The sequence below is a fragment of the Symphalangus syndactylus genome, chromosome 12 (genome assembly GCF_028878055.3).
Source record: "Symphalangus syndactylus isolate Jambi chromosome 12, NHGRI_mSymSyn1-v2.1_pri, whole genome shotgun sequence".
Lineage (NCBI taxonomy): Eukaryota > Metazoa > Chordata > Mammalia > Primates > Hylobatidae > Symphalangus > Symphalangus syndactylus.
The window spans coordinates 62,877,364-62,903,196 of NC_072441.2; the positions used below are offsets into that span (position 1 = coordinate 62,877,364).

General features: G+C 47.5%; 1 protein-coding gene across 1 annotated transcript; it reads left to right on the top strand.

Annotated features, from left to right (window-relative positions):
• Positions 1 to 18,208: 18,208 nt before the first annotated feature.
• On the top strand, positions 18,209 to 18,757 carry LOC134734646 (cytochrome c oxidase assembly factor 5-like). The gene has a single exon (XM_063628016.1). The coding sequence runs from the start codon at positions 18,209 to 18,211 to the stop codon at positions 18,425 to 18,427; it is 219 nt and encodes a 72-aa protein (XP_063484086.1). The 3' UTR covers positions 18,428 to 18,757.
• The last annotated feature ends 7,076 nt before the right edge of the window (positions 18,758 to 25,833 follow it).

Below are 25,833 nucleotides of genomic sequence, written 5' to 3' on the forward strand. Positions count from 1 at the left end.
CCGTGCCTGGGTATCTTCACAGCTCCCTGATGCTGAGCTGTGATCCCACCCTTCTGCCTCGCTGGTCCCCCTCAGTGTGCTGCCACCATCCACCTTGAGGCTGAGACAGATGTTGTCAAAACCACCCTCTCATTCCTTAATTCGCTCACTCATTTTCGTGCATTAAATCTTTATTAAACACCTGTGAACTCTGTCCTCAGGGAAACAATGGTGAATAAGACCAACAGGATCCCTGCCCTCATGGGACTTACATTCTAAGGGAGAGAGGCCAGAAGACCAATAGACAAAAGATATCTCCCACCCATATTCCAACCTATTACCAAGTTCTACATTTCTAGCTCTGAAATACCTGTTAGAGATTTCCCATTTCCTGCTCTTCACCCCATTCCTGCTGCTGGACTCCTGCAGAAGCCTCCTCCCAGGTCTCCCTGGGTCCCATCTGCCCTTCTGCCACCAGTCTCCACCCAGCCACCAGAGAGAGAGCATCTTAAAATGGAAACTGGATCAGATCATGTCACCCCTGCTTAGAACCCTGTCAATGGCTGGGTTCCCACTTCGTGTACAATCCAGACTCCTTAGGAGGGCCTATGACGCCCTGCTGCTCCTCATGCCTTTCCTGCCTCCGCAGACCTATTCATGCCTCTGCTCTCAGCCCCTGAGACCAGCAGCTCACTTTCCTGTCAGTTTCCCACATATCCCCAGCTCTCTCACCTTCAGTGTTTTTGCACTTGCTGTTCCCTCACAGGGACCACTTTACCCCAGCCCAGCCCCACCCCATCTCCTTCTCTTGGCTGAGAAGGCCTGGCTGTAAATTTCACTTTCTTGGTGAGGCGTTTTCCCCTCACACGTGCACGCCCCTCTACCTCTGTCAGTTTCCATCACTGCAGCCAGTGCATTTTCTTCATGGTACTTACAGTCCTTTGTAACTATGAATTGTGTATCGCTTGCTTCCCTGTAAGTTGCTAGGGCCTATAAGGGCTCAGTAAATATTTTATGAACGAATGAATGGGCTGGAGATAGGCCTGGCACAAGCAGCTGCTGAACTCCATCCTCTCTTATTCCTCGCAAGCTGTCTCCAGCTGGCTTTTGCACCTCACTTCTAGGGCATTCCTGGGAGTCCTTGGGGAATAACGTAAACGCTCTTCTTTTTACATTATGCATTTCCTGCCTGAGAAACTGTCAGAATAATGAGGAAGCCTTAGAAAGAGAGTTCCCCTAGCCCTTCCTCTCTCTTCCTTTTAGAACCTACCATTTTCTACCTGGTACTTTTTGGTACTTGTCAAATTCCCCTTCCTGCAGCGGCGAGTTGCTCAGAGGTGCTGATTCATCCCAGCTCCCACTCGAGGGCCTAGCTTGGTGGTCCATGCAGAGTAGGTGCTCAGCGAAATGTTGAAGTGAATGAAGAAGATGGTGAGAAAGGAAGCAATGAGTAAGAAGGAAGAGTAAGAAAGAAGGAAAGAGGAAGAGGAGGGAGGGGCAAAGGGGTTGATGAAGAGTGAAGAAGCAGAGGGAGGGAAGTGAGGTCAGGGAGTGGGAAAGAGGGAAAGAGAACCCTGGCCCGGTGTCCACCTCAAGCCAGCACCCTACCCCACCCCTTCCAGTCTTCCTGGACTTGGAGCCTCCTGGGCCTGCCCCAGCCTTAGGTGGGACAGCAGGGTTCCTCCAGCCTGCCACTGACACCGAGGGCACCCTGAGCTCTCAGCTCAGACCCTGGGCTGCCCAGAGCAGGAGAGACTGCTCCTGAAGAGATCTCTGCAGGGACCAGAGCCCAGGATTCCTTAACCTGAGGCCCAGCTCCATCCCTGAGATCCCTAGAGACTCCCCTCAGCTCCTCATATTGAGCCCCTGATCCATGGACGATTAACTCCAAATCCAGCATCAGTGATCAAATGTTCATAGCAAATGAAGGAAAGCAAACACCAGCTTTCCTCCATGCCTCAGCCCTGGGGCCCCAGAGGCTCGGCTGAGAGGTGCCCTGCCTCCTCCCCACACCCGGCCCAGGCCTGCCAGCTGCCCCTCGAGAAGACCAGGGGCCAGCCTCAGAGGCCCGGAGGATCTGTTCCCAGAGTAGCTGTTGCCACAGTGACCCTCCCTGGGGTGGCGGCTCCTAAGTTGCCATGGGAGGCAGAGTTGTGCCACTACCACGGCCACCACCACCACCACCAGGGCTGCCACCACAGCAAAGCTGCTCCTGGGGCCTCCCTCCTAGTTAGGCTGCTGAGAGACCAGTCTGTGCTATCCTCAACCATGCCAGGCAGCCACAGTACCAGGGAACAAGAGTCACAATCAGCCCCCTTCCAACACCCCAGCAGCATCCCGCTGTGTGCCCCAGGACCCGCTCCTCCCCTGAGGGGATGACACTGCCCCCCTGGAAAATTGATTAGGGACCTCATTTCTCTCGGCACCCCACTAGAGATGGCAACCAACTCCCAGGGCGCCTGGGGAGTGGGATGTTGAGGGCAGCAGGGAGGTAAGAAGGCTCCAGTGATAGAAGGCTCCAGTGATACTAGGCTCCCTCTGGGCCTCAGTGCTAGGTGGTGACAAGCTGGGTTTCCCTGGACAGGACTGGAGAGTTGCTCCTTAATACTCTCCATCTTTCTTCTTGGGTTCTTTCCCACCCCTGCCAGAGGCTCTTGCTAACTACTGTCCCCTTACATACTGGCCCCCAAACATACACACACATTTCCAGAGTCGTCCTGCTCTCTTCATTTTCTGACCTATGCACAAGAAAGTATCTTGTGTCAGTCATCAGCACTCTAGTATGAATTTAGGGTCCATGTATATTTTATTTCCCAGGAGACAGGACTGTTGACCTTCTCTCAACTTGTGGAGTGAGAGCCTTGTTCTCTGTGATGGGAAGTCCTAGCACCAGAGAGCTCCAAGCAGGATAGATAATTTTTTTGATTAGGAGAGGAAGAAATCCAAAACTTCCTGTGTGGGTCAAATTAGGGGCCAGAGCTCTACAAGGAATTCTGGCCTGACTCCAATTAACAAAGAAGGACATGGAGCACAAAAGAGAAATCCAAAGTGAAATGCAATGGAAGCTGCCTCTGTCTGGAAGATCTTCCTGCTCCTTGTGCTCCCCTCTTACATTCCACTCTTGTGTCCTCAGCCTGGCAAACTCTTACTCATCCCTCAAGGCCCACTCAACTGTCACCTCTGAGAATCCTTCCTGGGCTCTCCCAGGTAGAATTCCTCTGTCCTTTATGCTCTCACAGAACCTTGTATATTCCTCCATTATGGCGCTTACTGCAGTGATAACTGGTTGCTTGTTTACTCGTTTATGGATGCTTTCCTTATTAATGATTTTACCTCCAACCCCTGCTCAGTGGTCAGGAGCTCAAAGGTGAACAAAAGAATGAGTGAATGAATAAGGAGTGAATGAATTAGCTGCCCTCTGCTGACTTCTGCCCTTCACCCCTGTCATTCTAGTCCATGGTTGGGTCGTAAGATTTGTCCAGAATAATTATCTGGGATGCTGGGCCTCTCACTCTGCTATCCCACCACCATGTGCCAGCCGAGTCTTCTCTCACCCACACCACCCTCCCCATCAGTACTCCCTTCCAAAGTTCCCCATTCCCCTCAACTCTCCAGGCTTCAGCCATCCGGGCCTTTCCTGATGTTAGTAGCTGCAATTTACATCACAGTTTACTTGGAACAGCCGGGGGTGGGGGGGGCACCCATATCCTGGGTCCTTTCTGCCTCCATCTTCCTCCTTCTCAGTCTTCATTAGTGGTGTTCTGTGAGCCTCCCACCCACCCCAACTTTCTGAGTGCTGGTTAGGTGCTCAGGTTTATGCTCTTGGACGAAACTCCTGCTACATAAGTGGACATAGAAAAAGAGGCTGGCAAGCGTTGTTTCCAGAGGGGTCTGAGCCAATCCCATGCTATTGCTGGGCTTGAGGTTCCACATCTGTGAATGGGAATTAAGCGTCCCCTGCCTTCATCCAAGGTGGGATGATAATTAAGTGAGAGTGGATGGATGGGTCCTTTGGAACTCCTGAAGCACCACTGGAGGCAAGGAGTTATCATTCTTCTGGCTTTCTCTCGAGGACTTGGGTGTTCCTCCAGAGTCAGAGAGCAGGTGCCTCTGGAAGTTATAATAGCTAACCTGGATTGAGTGTTTACGACCAGCCCAAGCCCCCTACATGGCTTAATGGATCAGAGCAGCCCCAGGAGGTAAGGGCTCTTTTTATCACTCACATTTTACAGGTGAGGAAACCAGAGAGTAATTTGACGGAGATCTCACAGATAGATTTCATAGGCGATTTTGACCATGCTTCTACACTGGCTCTGTGGCCAGCCCCTTGGCACCAGCACCACCACTGCCATCGATTCCTGGTCCACGGCCAGATTGCTATTTCTGGCTCCACTGGCTTTGCCACTTGTGAGCTACGTGACCTTGGGCAAATGACTTAATCTTTCTAAGCATGGTCTGTGAAATGGAGATAATGATACATCTCCAGATTTTGCCCAGAGGAGTAAATGGAGGTGGAATATGTGAAGTGGCTCTAGACCTAGGCAGTAAACAATGCTGTGTGTGTCCTTCCCCATTGACACTGACAGACCCTGCCTGGCAGGCCTGACTTGCACAACAGAAGCACTAGAAGTCCTTTTCCAGAAATTCCTTGCTAGGGCCACTCACTGTGGACTGAGAGGATGGAGGCACGTCCAACTTGAGGCAGGGCCTTGGGACACCAGTGCTCATGAGACAACTCACTGTCATGACCATTTCCCCCTTGGTGACCCAGAAGTAGTGACACCTGTGTGCTTGCTTCCCGAAGCAGTGAGAAGCCAGAGGGAGACCCACACAGCTGCTGGCTCCAAAGGCTGCTCCCTGTGCGTGGGCACCTTGGCCCCACCTTCCATTCCCCTCTCTCCCTGCTTCCCCAGGACCAGGGGCCAAGAGCTGCCCCCAAGTCCTTTCTGCACACACCTGTGAGCTCCTGGGAATGAGATTCAAGGAGGCAGGGAGGTGAGAGGAAGCACAGGGGACGACTGAAAGCGGATCTCAGAAGCTGAGAAGAGGAAGACGAAGAGGAGGAGGAGGGGGAAGGGAGAGTGGCAGAGAGAGGAGCAGGAGCCCGCGGAGCAGGGAGAGAAAAAGCAGGCAGGGAAGGGGGAGAGGCAGAGGAGGGGAAGGAGGAGGGACTGCGCCCGGCTGTGGGCAGAGGCTGCAGGGCCTAAAATGAACTGAACAGACTGGAAATAGAACAGCTGGGCAAACCCCAAACGCTTTGTTTGGGTGTCTGCTGAGCAAGCACGTGGATGAGCAGAACAGGGGCAACAATGCAAGGAAGAAGTGGCTCATTTCACTCCAGAGGCAGGTCAGAACAAGAGGCATGTGTTCCAGTCCAGCACAGATTAGTCGGTGTTCTTTTTCCAGGATGTTTTCTTTACATAATCATTATTTTTAACAGGCTGGCTTGGTGGTGGGATTAGCCTGACGCCACCCCATCCTTGGCAGGTGGAAGGTTTGGGTTACTTTGAGACCAAGACCACTCTGGGTTCTTATTCTAACTATGGATGCCACTGGCTTCGGGAGAAGAGATCTTAATCCACTTTCTAAATGGAGGTTTAGGAATCTAAGCTGTGTAATGGAATACCATTTCCCTTATTAGAACAAACCCTAATTCGGGTGCGGTGGCACACGTCTGTAGTCCCAGCTACTCAGCAGGCCGAGATGGGAGGATGGCTTGAGCCCAGGAGTTTGAGGTTGCAGTGCACTATGATAGCACCTCTAAATTAGTCACAGCACTGCAGCCTGGGCAACATAGCGAGACTCCATCTAAAAATAATAGTAATAAAAAATAACAAAACCCAGTTCCAGGACGGGTCAGGACTAGCCTGAGGGGCCCTGCCTGTCTCAGCTCACAGAACTGCACCATGCCTCACACACACCAGCACACTTCGCCCTGGGAGGTGCCGAGGCCACCTGAGGTTCTGCCATGGGCTGGTTCCTTCCCTGATCACCAGCAGCGCCACCTCTGTGTTTTTCCCCTCCCCTCCCCACAACCCCTGACACACAATATGAAGAACCTTCAGTCCAGAAATTAGACATGGGACCAGCAGAGGCTATGAAGATAAGTGGAGCCAAGTGGCCCCAAGAGCTGCCATTTAGCCCAATCCAAGACATCTGCACTGTGGGGCATTTGCTTCATCATTGACTTCTCTAGAATTCAGGTCAGCTCTACTTGGGCCTGAATGTGGACAGGAATTAAGGGGCCCGAAGTCCAGCCTCGCTTCCACCATGGGCCATGCAGTCTTTGCCAACTTGCTTAACTTGGCTGAGCTTCAGTTCCCCATTTGTAAAACTGGGGATAATACTGCCCACCTCAGCGGGTTCTCATAAAGCTCCAATGAGATCCTGTGTCCCTCCTACTTAGCTCAATAACTTGACATTTTATAAGGCTTAATTTCCTTCCTTCCTCTCTCCCTTCTTTTCTGAATGAGCTCTAAGAACCTTTCCCAATTCACTAGAGAACCTTTGAGGAAAGCTAAATAGAGGAGAAAAGGAACACAGCCCAGCCCACAGCCTCCCCATGAGGGGCTGGGGCTGGAGGGGTAGGTCTGGCGGAGGAGGGGAGGGGAGACATGAGTGATCAGAAGGTCTCAACCTAAGTGCTGGCGGCTTCTGTGACAGAGAGGCAACTGAACCTGTATATGGTATTTGGATCACAGCTGGAAATCAGACTGGATTTTGGCTTTAATAAAATATTTGACATTTTGTGGAGCTCAGTTATAAACATGGGGCTGAGAGCTGGCAGTCCATTCCTCAAGTTCTAACTCAGTTCCCCCTGCTGCTCTGGGCTTCAGTATTCTCTGCTCTCCCTGTCATCAGATGGCATTCACATGAAGACCCAGCTGGTGATCAATTCATGGCAAAAAGTGTCAGAAGCTAGAAGATTTATCTCCGGTCAGTGTTTTCGACGGGATAGTTATCCTGCACGTGGTGATCGTACAACCCTAAATGGAAATAGGACCCTAAAGTCCACTCTCTTCCAAGACTAGCCACTTAGAAACACATCGGCAACCATAAGGAAGCTGATTTAAGACCCCTTGGCCCCGCTCCCATAACGCACGCCCAGCAGAGTTGGTTGACTACGGAACTATCCCAAAATCTCTCCTCCACACTGCCTCTTCTCTTCCTCTTCTCTTCTCTTGGCCTGAAGAAGCTTGCTCAGTGCATGTATCTTGTCTTCAAGTAGAACTAGAAGTTGAACAAGTCAGTTTCCTCTTTCTGACATTGAGAGGGTGGGGATCAAGGAGGATGTTTCAGAGAACGAAGAGGTTCTTGGCTGTTTGTACTATCTGTGCCTGTTCCAGCTCTAGCTGCCCTTGTTTGACCTGCTTCTTGCAGGAGGTAGTGACCAGCATCGTAGGGAATGCCCATGAAGTACTCTGGGCTTCTTGGATGTAAAGGGAGAGAAAAATCAAAGCCAGCTCTTATATCCATCCAGATGGTGGGGATAAAAACAGTTCAAGCCCTTTTCTTGCCTCACTTGTCCAGTGGCTGAGCTAATGCCAAACTGGGACTTCTCTGACCTCATGTTAGCCCGACCTCAAGGCTGCCAGAGTATCAGCTACTAAATCACCAATCTATAAAAGTCATCTTGCAGCCTTTTCCAGATCCCAGAAGGAGTCTTTACTCCATCCTGACCTCAGAAGCCACCTTGCATCCTCTGCCAATGCTTTCTTCTTCCTGTATTTAGGAATCACATCTATCACTTGGGGTCTAGAAAATATTTTTAGCTACCAACCATGACTCAGACTTCATCCCCATTTACAACTGTGTGACTAGATGGTAGGGAGTTGGAGAAGATTCCTCCAGCCACAGGACTAACAGCTCCTTGAACAAGCTTGCTAAAAGACAAGTCTGGTCATGCCCTTCCTTTTCCGAAAAGTTTTCTCTGACTCCCTGCTGGATACAGGTTAGAAGCCTGAGCGTGGCTTCCCCAGAACCTTCACCGTCTGGTCCCAGCCTCTCTTTTGGGCCTCAGTCAGTCCCTGCCCTCCCTCCCACACACTGGCATTCCAGTCCCATGCACATTGAAGTGTTTGAATGTATGTACTTTCCTGCTTTGGGTCACACGCTTCCCTTTGCTTGGAGTGTCCCCTGGCCTTCCTTCAACTTGTGAATCTTCTCATCCTTTGTGAAGTATTTTCTTTCTTTTTCTTTTCTTTTTTTTTTTGGTACACATTTATTGGGTACAAGTGCAATTTTGTCACATGCATAGTTGCACAGTAGTTATATCAGGGCTTTTAGGGTATCGGTCACTCAAATAACATACATTGTACCCATTAAATAATTTCTCATTGTCCACCCCTCTCCCACCCTCTCTCCCTCTGAGTCTCCATTGTCTGTCATTCCACTCTCTACATCCATGTGTACACATTTTTAAGCTCCCACTTATGAGTGAGAACATATTTGTCCTTCTGTGTCTAACTTATTTCACCTCTTGTTCCAGCTATGTTGCTGTAAAAGACATAATTTCATTCTTTTTATGGCTGAGTAGTATTCCATGTGTATGTGTATCACATTTTCTTTATCTACGAATCTTCTATTGGTTGGCAGGGCATTTAGGTTGATTCCACGTCTTTGCTATTGTGAATAGTACTGCAGTAAACATACGAGTGCAGGTATCTTTTTTTTCTTTTTTTTTAGGCAAGATCTAGCTCTGTCACCGAGACTGGAGTGCAATGATGCCATCACAGCTCACTGCAGTCTTGACCTCTCAGGCCCAAGTGATCCTCCTCTGAGTAGCTGGGACCACATGCCATCATGCTCGGCTGAGTTTTAATTTTTTGTAGAGATGGGGTCTTGCCATGTTACCCAGGCTAGTCTGGAACTTCTGGGCTTGGGCAATCCTCCCGCCTCAGCCTCCCAAATTGTAGGGATTATAGGTGGGAGCCACCAGGCCTGGCTTTCTTTTAGATATATTGATTTATTTTGTGAAGTCTTTTCTTTTTTCTTTTTTTTTTTTTTGAGACAGTCTTGCTGTGTCACCCAGGCTAGAGTGCAGCGGTGCAATCTCAGCTCACTGCAACCTCTGCTTTCTGGGTTCAAGCGATTCTTCTGCCTCAGCCTCTCAAGTAGCTGGGACTACAGGTGCGTGCCACCACGCCCGGCTAATTTTTGTATTTTTAGTAAAGACGGGTTTCACCATATTGGTCAGGCTGGTCTCGAACTCTGACCTTGTGATCCACCCACCTCAGCCTCCCAAAGTGCTGGGATTACAGGCACGAGCCACCGCACCCGGCCTTGTGAAGTCTTTTCTAATCCACCCTGTCCCACCGGCAGAATGTTTTGCCCCTCGGCCAGTGATCTCCCTTTACAAGAGCATTTGTTGCACTAGATGTTTACTCGGCTACTTTCCACAGGCCCTTTCAAAGGCCATAGATTAGACCCACCTTTCCTGTAGCCCTGGCCAACTAGATCACAGGGACCTATGTAGATCTGGTAGGAAAAATGATCCAGAATGTAGCTGTGACCTGGAGGATGCCTGCTTGTTCCTTCAATATCATACTAAGGCTTTGTCTGTCATGAAGATTATTAATTCTCTAGAATTGTGCTATCAATAGATGGCTATTGAACACTTGAAATTTGGCTAGTGCCTCATGTCAAAATGACAATATTTTGAATGTGTTAAATAAATTATTAAAATGAATTTCTCCTGTTTGTTTTTACTTTTTAATGTGGCTACTAGAGAAATTTAAATTATACACCTGGTTCACATTATATATCCACTGGAAAGTGCTGCAGTAGAAGACAATAATTGTTTGACTTTGTCATTTGCTATTATTAATTAAGGGCTCAGAGTGTGAAGTTACATATTAATTTATAGGTTTTTTTTTTTTTTTTTGCCTGATAGAGATTCAAATGATTTGTATCCAGTAGGAAAAATAACCCCAGTTTTATTTCCCTGTAGGACATTAACTAGATTTGTATTTTTTAAAATTATTTTGGTGTGCCTTTGTTTTAATCTCAGTTCCTCAAATGCTCTTTGAATCAACTTTGTTATCATATTGTTTCCCTTGTCAGTTAATGAGTTCAATAAAATCTTTGATACATATTCATACTTTAACTGTATGAGACTTGTGTTTCTAACTTTTTGGAAATTATACTTTGACATATCTCTGTCTCCTGTTCGGCTTGAGGGCAGAGACTCAATTATTAACATACCTAGTATTAAGTAGGGACTCAGTAAATGTTGAATGAATAAAAAGCACTTGTTTAGAATTGAGGCCAAAAGTTTAAACTGCCAGCCAAACTTTGTGGTGGGATCCCTATCAGCCACATGTCTGGAGAGTGGCAGATGTAGGAAAGATGAGACATTCTTTTCAGGATCCTGAACTATTTGGGTGATTTCCCAGTTTGGGGGGCCTGTGATCCCAAGGGGATGCTGGCCAAAGCAAGTCCCTTCTGTCAGCTCAACGGTGAGGTCCTCTCAGGCGCCCCACCCCGCCCACCCACCCGGGGTGCTGCAGGAAGTGTGGAGCCCAGATAGGACTTTTGTCCCTTCCTGCCCCATGGCCAACTACATCACTATGAAGATTCTGTCAGACAACCCTAACTGCTTCTCACCATCTGGACACAGAGGCACTTTTGTTGTTAGAGGTCAGTAGCAGAGCAGGCCCCTTTTTTCTGGGGGCCCTGGAAAAAATTCTTTCGGTCCTGAAACCTGGCAGACAATTGCAAGAGTATGTTTCTTCCCCTTTACCCTCCTGCCCATCTACACAATAAGGGATGGCAGGCTGGTAACTGAGGGTGAAAGTTGCTTGCAAATTCCTTGAGGAGAGAAGCTGTTGATTTGTATGCCTGGCACCTGGTTAGCACGTTGCCTGGCATACAGCAGACACTCAGTGAATGCTAATCCACCTCCCCTCCCTCAGCCCAACTTCAGAACCAGAGCCAGCTTCCTTCCAATGAGCCTGATATATAGACTCCTTGGCCTGGACAGAACACTGATTAATCAATCCCCCCTCTGGGAGTCTTGAGCAGGATCAGCTGATAATTAGGCATCAAGCTCAGAGTTGGTGACCTTTTAGAAGTGTCACTGCTCTTGTCTGCTCTCCTTAAAAGAAAAGAGAAATTGGTAGAGGCTTTGCTTCTGGAGAAGGAGAATAAAAGTATTGCTTTAAAAAAATTGTTGCCAAATAGACATAACATAAATTTATTATTTTAACAATTTTTTTTCAGTGACATCAAGTACATTCACATGTTGTGCAACCTATACAGCCATCCATCTCCAGAACACTTTTTGTCTTCCCAAACTGAGACTCTGCACCCATTAAACAATGACTCCTCATTCTCTTCTCCCCCAGTCCCTAGCAACCAGCATTCTACTGTCTTTGTGAATTTGACTAAGTACCCCATATAAGTGGAATCGTACGTTTTCAAGTCCCACCTTGAAGCTGTTATCAGCGAACACTTACCTTAATTAACAATTAACACCTTAGCAAGAATTAGTTGCTGACAACAGGAATGGGTCATCACTCGTTTTCTCATGCCAAATGAAACACTCTCCCATATGGTTCCCAGACACAGCTCCCCTTTCCCGGGCTCCCCCACCTCCCTCCTCCCACATGACCAGGCCTCGCACACTCATCTGGCTAGTGCCTACTCAGCTGAACCCTTGTCTCCAGCCAGAAGTCCAGACAGACTCCTGGAAGGGGTCTCTCCTCCCTCCTCCATGTCCTCCAGGCTGCCATCTAGTAGGCCGCCCTGTATCTTGCCCTAATGCCTTCTACAGTCACTCCCTCTGGCCACAAGCTCCCTGAGGGCTCAGTTCCCACCAGTCTCTTTGTATGGCTTGCACCTACCAAACCAGGCCTTTGAGTTGCTTAGAATAATTCATATGTCACATTTGGCACCACTGCATAAGCCTGGGCCACTTTGTGGTTGGAAACTCCCAGGAAAAGAGGTGGAGTTATCCTCTCGGAGAAATATGCCTGCATGGTTGGTGTAAGGAAGGGCCAGGGGCACTGTCAGTGTGGATGGAGATTCCCGTCCTGAGCTAAAGCAAATTGCCAAGGGGATGAATTAGTTTTGAGACCTTCAGCACAGTTATTCCTTCCTTTATTCACTCAGTCATCCTACAAACATGCAGTGGCACTTGCTCTGAGTGAGGCACCCAGCAAGGCCCCCAAGGGAAAAGAGGAAAGGAAGACCCCCTCAGAGGTACTGTGTGCTCATACACAGCCAGTCTGCTGGGAAAGGACCAGTCTCCTAGGAGAGGCCCTGGGCTTCTCTGGGAGGAGGAGAGGGGCAGCTGGGGTAGGGGAGGCTAGGCCAAGCCCATCGGGTGGAGAAGCAGGTGGCTGTTCCTGAATCCTCAAGCCCATGAACTGCCTTGAAGCCCTAGCCTCACCTCCTGGAGGCTTAGCTATACTCCAGCTTTGGAGGTCAGTTCTGGGGGATGGGACTAGGGCCATGTAGTAGGTAGAGAGGGGAGACAGGTCCTAGGCAAACAGGAACAGCCAGGTATCCCTTGTGGCAGCTGCTTCTACCCAGAGGGTGGCAGGGGAGTGCCTGCAGGGTAGAGTGGTCTACTGGCAGGAGTCCCTATAGGACCTCCATGTGAGGGGCCCCAACGTCACTGCATGCTAGTCCGGCTTGGCTTAGAGAGTCCACTTAGAGGACTTCAAGCTCCACAGGCCAAGAACATTGTTATGGTTTGGCTGTGTCCCCACTCAAATCTCATCTTGAATTGTAGCACCCATAATTCCCACGTGTTGTGGGAGGGACCTGGTGGGAGGTAATTGAATCATGGGAGCAGGTCTTTCCCATGCTGTTCTCATGATAGTGAATACATCTCATGAGAACTGATAGTTTTATAAAGGGGAGTTCCCCTGCACACTCTCTCTTGCCTGCCACGATGTAAGACGTGCCTTTGCTCCTCCTTCACCTTCTGCCATGATTGTGAGGCCTCCCCAGCCATGTGGAACTGTGAGTCCATTAAACTTCTTTCTTTTGTAAATTACTCAGTCTCAGGTATGTCTTCGTTAGCAGCTTGGGAACAGACTAATACAAACATGAAGTCTATAGTAGAAAGTGACAGAATTTGAATCTGCTCAGAGGGCAAGCATTTGGGATTATTTACCCAAGAGAGAAGGAGGAACTTAAGTGACTTGGTTATCATGATTATTTTTAAGGTGTTAAGCTGACAACATTAACTCGAATGGTCCTCACAACAACCCTATGAGAGGAGCAGGGCAGAAACAGTGATCCCATTATGCAGGCAAAGACAACAAGGCACAAAAGGTTAAGGCCCTTGCTGGCCACTCACTTCATCAGTAGAGGAGTTGGGGTTTGACCCCAGTGTTTCTGTGCTTGGTCCAGGGTCCTTGCTCAACCAGCCTGCCTCTCCTTACTTCATGGGTGTAATGGGGGCCCCACATTAGGGGGACTTTGAGAGTAAGCCCATGATGGTGAGCGCTCCAGCTGCTCCAGGCAGCCTTTCTGATGAGGGGCCAAAGGAGGGAGCAAGGGGTGGGGCAGGCTCTGAGTCACTCCAAGCCTGCACAGCCCACCAACCTCTCATCCCCACTCCTAATCAAGGTGCCCAGAACCCAGTAAGTCTGGAACTTGAGTTCATTTATCTTACCAGGCATTGGCAGGGGCAGCTTGGGGAGCTCAGAGGCCTCCTGGCTGGGGGAGGATGTCCAGGTTCTGTAACTCTCAGTGTGCCCGTAAGAAAATAAATCCATTAAAATGATTTCTTTTTCCTTCCAACCAAGAAATGAGGTTCATAACCCATCCTTGGCTACCAGAGAACAGCCCTCTCCAAATTCCTTCTCTACCTTGGTTACAGCTGTTAAATTGGTCATTTGGGTTTCACAGGATGAAAGTCTGCCCTGCAAAACCTGTGGTTGGGCCTGGTTAACTCACTGGCTCAGGCCTGAGAGAAGGGTGGAGAGAGGCTTAGCTTCCCACTGGCTGTCTTGGGCACAGATGGAACTTGCCTGGATGGAGCACTCAGAAATGCTCTTCCTTGATCACCGGAGAGAGATTGGATGGCTCAGCTGAAACCCTGCCCCTCTGCTCAAGAAACTTTCTGATGCCCTGCCTCCTGAGAATGGCTCTGGTACAATATCACATTCATTGAGCATCTACTCTGTGACAAATATTTTACATATCTCATTCAATTCTAACACAATCCTTCAAAAGAGATATTATCTCCACTCTAAAAATGAGAAATCTGAGCATCAGGGAAGTTAACTTGTCTGGGTCAGGCAGCTAGTGAGTTGCAGAACCATGGCGTGGATCTATTGTAATCTCACCACGGTCCCTTCAGGTATGTGTTGTTATCAACTTTTCTTAGGATAGGAGAAGAAATTGGGACTCAGATAGGCTAATTATAGGCCAATTATGCCTGCCCAAGGCAAGCAACTCCCCAATGTATGTTTGTGATCTTATCTCCCTGCTCTCCCAGGCAGGCTGATTCCCTCACCCCATATTTAGTGGGGCCTCCACGCCTTTGCTAGGTCTCCTCCACTCAACACTCTTCCCCAGCCCCATCCTCTCAGCCAACTCTCTGAAGCCGGTATATCTTCCCTGTCCAATGCACAATGGCTCCCTCCACAAAGCCTTCCCTAGCACTTGGGGCCATGCTGACCTCATGCTGATCATCCCTTCCTCCCCTTTCCAATCTCCAACCACGTTTACTGACCATGAGGGCACTTCATTGTTGTCTGTTTATGCGTCTTCTTGTTTTGCACATGTATGCCTTGTTTCTGTCCACTCTGGTCTTCCCTAAAAAATAACAACCAATCATGAGAGATGTCTCATTGCTTACAGCCCTGAGATGTCAACTCTAGATTCTACAAGTGTCTTCACAGTGGAGGCCACATTCATGCATCTGCCACAGCATCTAGCATAGTGTCAACCACAAACAGAGTGTTGAATAAATTCCACACATCTGTATGTTATTGTTCAAAGCATTTGAATGTCCCCTGTCTTGATGCATCCTCCTGAGAACAGTGTGAGGTGGGGTCCAGGCTCTGAGGGGCTAGTGCTGTAGCTAAGATCAGTGGGAGACCCGGACCAGGACCCAGATTTTCTGATCCTGAGTCTAGGGCTCTTTCCTCGCTCAGGCCACAGAAAATCAACTGTTTCTTGGAACGTGTTCCAATCAGCTTATTTTCTCCAGTGTTCCTTCTTCCACAGAGCCATGAGAAGGGAGCAGTCAGAGGGCAGGGGTGGTGAAAGCATCTCAAGTGAAACTCTGAATAAGTCCAGCCACCTGGCTAGGCTGAAGTCCTGGTCAAGAGGGTTGACCAGGGACTGGGTGCGGTGGCTCACGCCCCAGTCCAGGGGCTGGGTGCGGTGGCTCACGCCTGTAATCCCAGCACTTCTGGAGGCCAAGGTGGGTGGATCACCCAGTTCCTCTCAGGGGTTCTTGGGTCTATAGGGCCCCTGCCCTACTTCACGGCTGTGCAGAGAGCCACCAATAGAGGCAGGTGATCAGTTGCAGACCAAGCTCCAGGTACCCTCAGGATCCTTCCTCTAGCAGGAAGGGGACGGAAAACCCTCAGAGGCCTGCTACTGCCTCATGAGAAGGAAGAAATAGGCAGAAGTGGGGGGGCATTTCTGTTGTTGTTTTGCCTGCAGGGTTCCAGGAGGGAACCCCAAGCAGCTTTGCTGTGGATGTCCCCCATCAGACATATCTGGAGACGCTTTGTCAGAAAGGAGGATTCGGTTGCATGGAACCATTGCCATTCTCAGCTAGACAGCCTGTGGAATTTGGGTGCATCCGGGAGCCCAGTCCCTTCTCTCTGCTCTAAGCCAACCAGCCAGCCACAGGGTCTGACCCCTGAGGCTCGGGAGGATGGTCAGGGTCACTGTGGCATCTTCATATGATCCAGTGCATCATTTGCACCTCGTGTTCCTTCATAGCACCCACTGCACATCCAAGAACATCCCCAGAGAGTCATGGTCATTTTCCATTTCTCCATCTTGTGGCTTATCTGCCATGTGGAGGAGGCCAGGTTGGAGCTAAAGACTGGGGCTGAGTGTGTGACACCTGCTTTTTGAGAGCAGCCCAGGCACAGGCTGCTTGCTCTAAACTCTGTACAGCTTCCTGCCCTGGGAAATGCAGAATTAATTGAATGACATGTGCAGTAATTACGGGAACAAGGAGATGAGTTGAGGGGAGGACTGTCTGTAGATCCTGCCAAGGAGACTAGGAATAAATTCAAACTGTCACCTTATACTGAGCTACCTTAGCAGGTGTCAGTGTAGCAGTCACCTCGTCTGTCCCAAATACAGCACCTTACAGCCTGAGCACATACTTTGCAGAGCCAGCCAGAGCCTCTGGGAGGCCCACAAGAAGGCTGCAGCAGTGCTGTAGAACAGCCCACAGCAGTTGTAGCAATGCCATTCCAGTCCATCCATTCCATTCAATTCTGTATTAGCTCACCACCTACTATGTTCTGGAAAGGGTGCCAACATTGTAAGTAAAATAATCTTCAAGTTGATGAAGCTCACTGAATAGCAGAGGAGACATCCAAGTATATACAGATAGCATTTCTGGACTTGCAGAGATGATTCTGATTGAAGACATTTGGTAAACTCTGGTGACAGCAGGGAACATACACTCTCTTTTATTCACCCCCGTAATCCCACTGCCTGGCACAGAGCCTGGAGCAGAGTAGGTGCTTAATAGATGGTTGGCAAATGAGCAAATGCCTGGATCGTCTGAGTTGGACAAACAAGTTCCCTAGAGCTCTGCAGGGAGTTAAGATTCAATGTGCTCTCTGCTGGCTGTCTCCCCGGAACCCCCTGGTTTCCTCTCAGGAGGTCCTCTTCACTTCACCCTCTTCTCTCCAACCCGCCCCCTCAGACTTAGGCTCTGCAGTTTTGCATTCAACACCCTACTCCATGTCCCCAAGCACAGTGCCAAAGATAACTAATATTAGCAGGTTAGAGTCAGCACAGATACACTTTAAGATGCTTAGCGGGGCTGGAGAGCCCTAGACAGAGCCGGGTGTATTTTTAGCTCTTTGGGTATCTGGAAAGGTATCGAGATGCAGTCATTGTTACAGACACCCAGGCAAATCAGTATTCTGCTACTGGCCTCCCCATACGAGGCAGTTTCCATTCAGTGTCTCAAAAGCAAGGGTTGCCATGGAGATTGAGTGCCAGGACAACCGAACTTCCTCTCAGGAAACAACAGCACAGGTGGAGCTCTGGGCCAATGGGGATCAAGAAGCTCCTCAGATGGCCACAGCTTTCTCTCCTGAAGGCAAATGATGGCAGAGGTCCCTGGCACCCTCAGAAGGGGTCAGCCAGAAGATGGAGGACACTGTCTCTGGAACTTCATTCAGGGAGGGGTTGATTCTATTTCTCACTCACACTTGCTGTGGACTGCTTTAGTTCTCTTCCTGGCCCTTCCTTCCACAAAGGGATTTGGCCACCCAAGAAGCAGTCTGGAAGCTGCTCAGGGAGGAAGGTGGAAGGGCCATTTTGTAGTAGAGGCCAGTTCTGGCAAAAACCTAGAACACAAGCTCTGCATGAGGCTGGGGGAGGCCAGGTCAGTCCTGCAGCCATTAGAATTACAGTAGCCCACTCTTCTGGGTGGCACTGTACAGGACCATCTTATCCTATTCTTGCTATCATCTGGGGAAGCAGCCAAGACAGGTGGCATGATCTCCACTTTCCTCCTGCATTCAACAAACATTTCCTGTGTACCTGACACGTTAGACAACTGAGATGAAAACCCAAGGCTCCAAGAGGCTATGAAACCCACCTACAGTTACAAAGCTATTAAGAGTGGAACCAGAGGAGCACCCAGATCTCTCCAGTCCATGGATTCAGAGGGATATGAGCCCAAAGATTCTTTTAGAGAATATTTAGTATCACCTTCACGCTTCAGAGAAAATAAACTGAGGCCCTGAAAGAGCACATAACTTGGTCACTCAGAACTTGTAGTGGAGCAAGGCCAAGATTCTTTTGCCCACTCTTCCCATCACCCACAGCTCTTTCCAGATGTTCCAGCTTTTACTGAACATCACACTGTGTCAGGCAGTGGATCAGCTAAGAATTACATTTAGTTGTGATTAATGAAGACCTGACCACAGTGACTTAAACAGGGGCTTACGTCTCATTCATAAAAGCCCAGAGGCGACGGGGGCCTTGCTCGCTCCCGGCCCGGTCGCAGTGGTTGCAGTGGAAGAAAGATGAGCCGCAGTGGACAGGAAGCACTGTCATGCCCCAGTATTACAAGGACAAGCTGGGGGGCTGTGTGTGTGTGGGTGTGAAGGAGGACCTGGGCGTGTGTCTGTTGCAGTCCAACTGTGTGGTGCAAGAAGGAAAATCCCCTCTGCAGTGTTTGAAGGAAGGCTACTGCAAAGCTTTGAAATACTCATTTTTTGAGTATAAAAGATCAATGTTGGATACCAGGTCAAGAGGAAGAAAGGGATATTGATACATTATGTAGAAGCCAAGATGAAAACAACAAAGGATTTTCTCTGGTTATTAACACAAAGAAGCCAAAACAGGAAACATACTTTTTACTACATCTGTTTGGTTGGACCAGTTTTCCCCTCCGTGGAACACTGAAGAAAATGAATGAGTTCTGTTTTTGAATATGTATAAAGTAAATGATTCTCTTGATCCAAGTTATTTTTAGAAGAAAAACCTAATTAAACAGTTATGGGTTGGGAGCATAATAAATGTGTTTTGAGAATTGTTCTAAAGCACAGAGAATGGAAAGATTGTTATTTGCAAACTTGACTCTTCAATCGAATTACACAATTTGTACAGGCCACTGATATGACTGGCACAGTTGATAACATGGAGCCTGTCCAGAAGATGTCAATTGGGAAAGTTTAGGGTAAAACTTTTTCTTTAGTTCAGCCTTTCCTGTCTAGTTCTAAAATAAATTGTGTTTGATTCCCACCCCCCCCCCCAAAAAAAAAGTCCAGGGGCTGGGTGCGGTGGCTCACGCTTGTAATCCCAGCACTTCTGGAGGCCAAGGTGGGTGGATCACGAGGTCAGGAGATCGAGACCATCCTGGCTAACATGGTGAAACCCCGTCTCTACTAAAAATACAAAAAAAAAAAAATTAGCCAGGCGAGGTGGCGGGTGCCTGTAGTCCCAGCTCCTCAGGAGGCTGAGGCAGGAGAATGGCATGAACCCAGAGGGCGGAGCTTGCAGTGAGCTGAGATAGCGCCACTGCACTCCAGCCTAGGCGACAGAGCGAGACTCCATCTCAAAAAAAAAAAAAAAAAAAAAGTCCAGAGGCAGATGTTCCAGGGCTGGTATGGCAGCTCTAACCAAGTCATCAGGGATGCAGCTTTCTTCTAGCTTTCTGCGTCACTGTCTTTTGCACACAGCTTTAACCCTAAAATGTCCAAGACTACTGCTGGTGTTTTAGCCATCACATCCACATTTCAGACAGGAAAAGTGAGAACAGAAAGGAACAAAAAGACATGACATGCATGCCTGACCTGTCTGCCCCGTGAGCAGTCTTTCTGCAATCCCATCCAAGTTCTACTTATAATCCTTTCGCACTTGCCAGTAAGGGAGGCTAAGAAATGTCGTCTTTTACCTGGGCACATTGCTATGCTAAATGGATTTGAGCTTGTGGTAGGAATGAAGAATGATATTGGGAGCAACCAGAAATTTCTGCCATAGACACTTTCCTAGGCACTATATGGAGATACTATTCATGTATCTAGAATCTATATCTAGATTTGTATTTCTCCTAAGATTTATGAAGGGTTTTTGTTTCCTGCTTCTTTCTTTTTGAGACGAAGTCATGCTCTGTTGCCAGGCTGGAGTGCAGTGGCGCGATCTTGGCTCACTGCAACCTCTGCCTCCTGGGTTCAAGCGATTCTTCTGCCTCAGCCTCCTGAGTAGCTGGGACTACAGGCACACACCACCATGCCCAGCTAATCTTTGTACTTTTAGTAGAGACGAGGTTTCACCATGTTGGCCAGGATGGTCTCGATCTCTTGACCTCATGATCCACCCGCCTCGGCCTCCCAAAGTGCTGGGATTACAGGGGTAAGCCACAGTGCCCAGCCGTTTCCTGCTTCTTAAAATTGTTCTGTACTTTCTAAATTTTCTTCATCATGTATGTACTGATTTGACAATGAGAGAAAAAAACCCATCCATCCTCCTTTAAATCACAGATGACTCACACAGGTGACTATCAACCCTGCCCAGAGTCACCTAGGCTATGCTGCTTTTACGAGGATGGCACAAAAATTCTTAAAACAGGATTTGAGCAAAATATCAATTCTATTCAGCTTGAATGAAATCTATCATATCACCCTTTGAGGAGGCATGGAGCAGAAGTGGTGAATCCTCCAAGGCGTTGATGAGAATCACAGCTTCATGCACAGCCAGCTCCCCAGCCCTCAGCCTCCCCTCCTCCTGCTCCCATCTCCTCTTGTCTGGGAGCACCTCCCACACAAGGTCTTCTCCACGCTGAAATCCAATGCCCTCAGGGGCTGCTGGGCTGCATGCCCATCTGGACTCAGAGCTGAATAGCAGGGGTGGATGCTGTGGCTCTGCGGGTGAGGCTCAGCCTTTGCACAGGCTGTCACAGATGGCTCTGTTTATTTGTGAATCGGAGGCGTCCTCCTCAAGCACCCAGAAGGTAGGTCAAGGACCTGGAGGAGTCTCTTTTTCCCCACAGTAAACCAAAGGCTGGGCCCAGGCATCCTGACCCCTACTGTCCCCAAGGAAATTGTTCAGGAATGAATCATAGGCCAGCTCAGCATGTGACTAGGGCACACGGGGAACCCACCGGAAGACTTTCTCTCAGTGTGCTGCTTGTCTAAGGCATGATGAACAGGTGTTTGAGAGGGGACGGTGGACAAGCAAGGATCAGTCTATTCCATATGGAATTGAAGCATGGGTGCTTAATTCATGAGATGAGCCCAGGCATTCCTCCTTATTCCAGAATCTTTCTTCCCCTTCATCTTACTGAATGGACATCAATTTTATTTGGGGCTGTAATGTGCTCAGTTGATACCTGATCTCTCAGACTCTCTTGCAGATGTTCACAGTGCTGGACCATGAAATGTAGGTTCAGGGCTCTGGGAAGGGTATGTGTGCTGCAGAGAAAGGCCCAAGAGGCTGCATTTGGCCTCACCCTTCCCCTTCTTCCCACCTGGAGGAGAAGATGCCTGGGAATGAAGCAGCTGTCTCACACTCCTGAAAAGGAAAGCTCCATGCTAGGATGGTGGGGCAGGAAGCTAGAAGGATCTGAGGTTCTTCTTGACTTTCTTGACAACATCTCTGGACTATCTACTTCCTGATTTCTTGTTACATGACACAAATAAAAGCCTCATTTGGGTAAGCCAGCATGGTTGGGTTTCTAGTACAGGGAGCCAAATACAATTTTAAGTGATGCCTAAAGATTGTCAAAGAGGGTGCCTTTTTGTGTGATTGCAGACCCGCCAACCAATGTGCATTTCCTGTCCAGGTTCTGTCCTCAGGCTCACTTCCTCTTAGGTTAGACCTGGCCAGGCTGCATTGTCCCAGCAGAACGCCCAGCAGGCCTGGGCATGCATCTCAGATGAGGCTGAGCTCTTTGACTGTTCATCTGTATTTATCACTATGGGGGAAAGTGAAGAATAAAATACCACGGATTATTTTTACTCCTCTCAAGAGACAATGTGGCATACAAGAAAATACATCTTGGCTGAGAAGTCCCTGAGAATTAAAAATTTGATCCTCCTGAACTAGGAACAGGGGGGCTTTTCCCTCTCTTTATCAAACCATTTAGGGCGTAAGGGTGCTTCCCACTGATAGCCCCATGGATTGCAGATCTTGAAAATCCTTTGGGATCTGTAAGATCTTAGGACTTTGTAAAGAGGAATTGATGATCTTAGACTAGATAGCATGAGGAAAAAAAAGGAAATGATGAATATATCATCTATCAGGTTTCAGGTTTTTCTCAATCAACCAACATCTTTTCAAATGCCTACCATGTGTCTATATAACTTTCACAAAATGAACAAATGTCTTTAAAAGATTCCTGCAAAGAAATTCGGGGTGGAGATAATATCAATGGTAAAAGCATAAAAAACAAAAAGAATATTTCTGGGGTGATCCTTTTCTTTCTTTATTAAGTTCTTTGTTAGCCACTTTATAAGGCAAAAGCAATGAGAATCGAATCAGATCTGAAAAGAAGTTAACAGAAAAATGCAACATTTAAAAAACAATTCTCTCTTTGGGAGGTCGAAGTGGGTGGATCACGAGGTCAGGAGATCGAGACCATCCTGGCTAACACGGTGAAACCCCATCTCAACTAAAAATACAAAAAAATAGCTGGGCGTGGAGACGTGCGCCTGTAGTCCCAGCTACTCGGGAGTCTGAGGCTGGAGAATGGTGTGAACCCGGGAGGCGGGGCTTGCAGTGAGCCGAGATCACGCCACTGCACTCCAGCCTGGGCGACAGAGCAAGAGTCCGTCTCAAAAAAAAAAAAAAAAAAAAAAAAAGCAAAAACAATTCTCTGAAACACGGTTGCCATTTATTATTGTTAATGAAGGATATTGTCCTAAGAGTTTTTGTCTTGAGATATTAGCTAATGATAGCAGAAAATTTCCCAATTAGTAAGATATTTAAAAATTAAGCATCTAGACCATGAAGAAAAACTTTCTCAATTTTTTCATTGATGCTTAAAGTCATTACAATGCTTAATCCGGTATTTAACAACATTTCATTAAATCTAATGATAAACATATGCATGAATCCTTTAGTGTTCTTAGTAATTGCAAAACACAAAAAGCCATATGCCCTTAGGGAAACACTTGCTTTTTCTACCATGAAAAATGGCTTAAATAAGACATGAAAAACAATATGGCAATAAAAAATGCAATCTTTTGTCAGCAGGCATTATTGAAAGATGTATAAAAAACATTGCTGAAAAAATTTTAAATGAATATTAGGACAAAGTATGCCTGATAGGAAATCTGCTATATATTTGATTTAAAGTATAGAGATTTCTAACATCTCAGTTAATGGGATTTGCTACATTTTGTTGAAATACGAGAATTATATGAGAAAGCACTATTTTTGAGCCACTAAAGGGAAGATGAGTGGGAAAAGAGTAAATGACTTCCTTAGTAAAAATGCTTTATAGAAAAAGTAATGACTGGAATAAAAAGAGGGATCTGGTGTGGTTACAAAGACAGAACCACACTTAATATTCCTTTACTGGGCAGCAAAGAAGTTAAAGCCATATGTGCACAAAACGCTGTGTTGTCATTGATGATGTTAATTTTATAAAAAGAAGGCCTGTAAAATACAACAGAATTTTTATAACACTTTGTAATGGGATATGGAGTGACCAAGGAGGGCTTTTGATTCCCATAAAGGCTTACCAATTTTCTCATGGCAAGTACTTAAGATTTATCAAAATTAAAAAGTTACTTGTTTTTCTTATACAAAGCAACAAGCATTCCATTTTAAAGGTGACGCTTTCTCATCTTTTAAAAATTGACAACATGCTAAGGAAAAAACATTTGAAAACAGATGTTTAGATGTTTCCATCATTACACAATTTTGCCCAAAGCACTGTTTTCTAATACCTTTAAATCTCTCATATCTGTACACTTAAAAAAGGATTGGAAACAAAATTTTCTACCTTATTTTAAAATCTTGTGAATGAGGCCATAGGTTTTGATTCCATTTTATTAGAACTGTAAAGACATAATTATATAATAAATGCTTATAAAATATAAAGTTATAAAAATATTTCTGTTTGCTTAAAAGAACAGACTCTGGGCACTATAGCAATTATGTGATGCTTATTGTATACTGCCTTAGACCTCTGGCTTCTTATCTTGAACGCCTGACGTCAAGCCATCCTTGAGTGCTGGGATTACAGGCATGAGCCGCTGCACCCAGCCAACCTCTGGCTTCTTATAGAGTACTTTGTCTTTTGATGCAACTGGGAGTTCAGTGACTGCTTCTTCTTCTTTCTGTGCATTTCCTCTTCCCTAACTTCCCCAACCCTACCCTGCCCCAGTGCCTACCTCTAGATCTGCAGCCGCTGCATTTGTGAAAGTGAATTTAAAGTTCAGGCCAATAGGGAGTTTCCAGTTCTTGTATCATACATTTTAAGGTCCATTTACTTGACCTACTCTGGCTCCCAGAAGCCCATAGGAGAATCTCTAATTTCTTAGCAATACAGCTGTCCTTCTGCCTCACTGTCTCTAGCAACCTTGTCAAACGCATCTTTCCCCAATACTTCTCCAGAAGCCCTTCCTCTCCCCTACTAAGTGGAGGTCTAGATTTGTGACAAGGTACTTCTTAGGTCCCATTTCTGCCACCCTGACCCCCTCCTTTCGGTCTTGTCCTCCTCTGAGGGTTTTCCTATAGTGCTTACCTGCACAGTCAGGACTGATAATAAGCATTTGTCATGATGAGGATGTCCTGTCTTTCCCGCCTGTCAAGCCTTGAGCACCTGTGGTGAGACTCCACGTAACCCCATCACCTAGGATAGCCCTGCGAACAACAGAGGATGCTGTGCACAGGCCCTGTCAGGAAATGCTCATTGGTGACAGCATGACCTCTGGTGTCTGTTTCATAACCTGTTTGCATCTGTCACTTGCACATTTTTCTATGGTGGAAGGAGTTGCCGTGTGCTGTGGTTCTAGAATGGTTGCCTGCCTGGTGGCAAAGGGGACATGTGGGGTCAGCAGTGGTGGGGCTTTTCAACCTGTTTGGGGGACAGCCAGCTATCCTGAGCCCAGGAAACTGAGGGCTGGATGCTGGCTCATCCCTTGGGTAAGAGATACGGTAATAACAGCTGTTCTGGGCCAAAATACATTTAGTGACATCCTGGGAGATTTTGGTGCATGAGGCATGCTTTAAAAATACATGAGAATTTAAGGGTTTTTTTTCCACACCTGCTGGGGAAACATGTCCACACATCTAGGCTAATATTAGGGCTGTTGATTTCCGAGGGTTGACATTTCCTTGACTAAGATTGCTGCTGGAGATAGAATGACCGATATTCACTTTGGCATCCTTCAGCCAGAAAGGATGATCAAGGTTAAATAGGAGCACGTCTGGGCAACACAGACAGACAGACACCCAGAAATATGTAGGCCACTCCAAACAAGGTCATCATCTGACCCACAGTGTTGCTGGGGCTCAAAGTGGCCCTTACATAAAGGACTCCAGTTTAGAGGGTACATTTTATATAGGAGACTGATTGATAGGTTAAAAAATCCAGTTTTATACATAGAATAAGAAACAGCTCTTCCCGTGGGAAAGACTACTTCGGGGAACAAATTAAGGCCTGGAAGGCAACCAGCCTTCCTCTCTAGAAAAAACCAAGCTCTAGCAAGCTTTCAGTGAGGGGGGGAGCTGAATGGGGGTCTCCATTTGGGGAGAGTCCTTCTCAAGCATCTCTACCTCTGGGCTTTTTCTCTCCTCTGGGTACAAAGCTCCCCCATTTTCCCTGGTCAAGTGGATGGGGTGGGGGAGTCTCTTTCCCGTGTTATTCTTGGTACAACTGAGGAATTCCAAAACGGACTTTGCATACAAAAAAAAGAAAGGGTGTTTTTTTAACTGAACAGGTGTCTTCTGGCCCCGGGCAGTAAAGCCAAACACTGACACTGGGACTGCAGTGAAAGAAACCGAGGCATTTATTGTAGGGCACCAAGCAAGGAGAATTGGGCCACTAATGCTTAAGCCCTGAAGTCCTCAGTGGCTTACAGGTAAGAGTTGTTAAAGGCAAGGAGACGGAGGTTACAGGCAAAGTCATAAATCAATACATACAATCTGTGCATTGGTTTGACCTGAAAAGGCAAGACTTCTCAAAGTGGGGGAGAGAGGAACAGGTCATAGGTGGATTCAAATATT

Coding starts and splice junctions, on each gene's coding strand:
- LOC134734646 (XM_063628016.1), top strand. CDS start 18,209: ATGCCCCAGTATTACAAGGACAAGCTGGGGGGCTGTGTGTGTGTGGGT.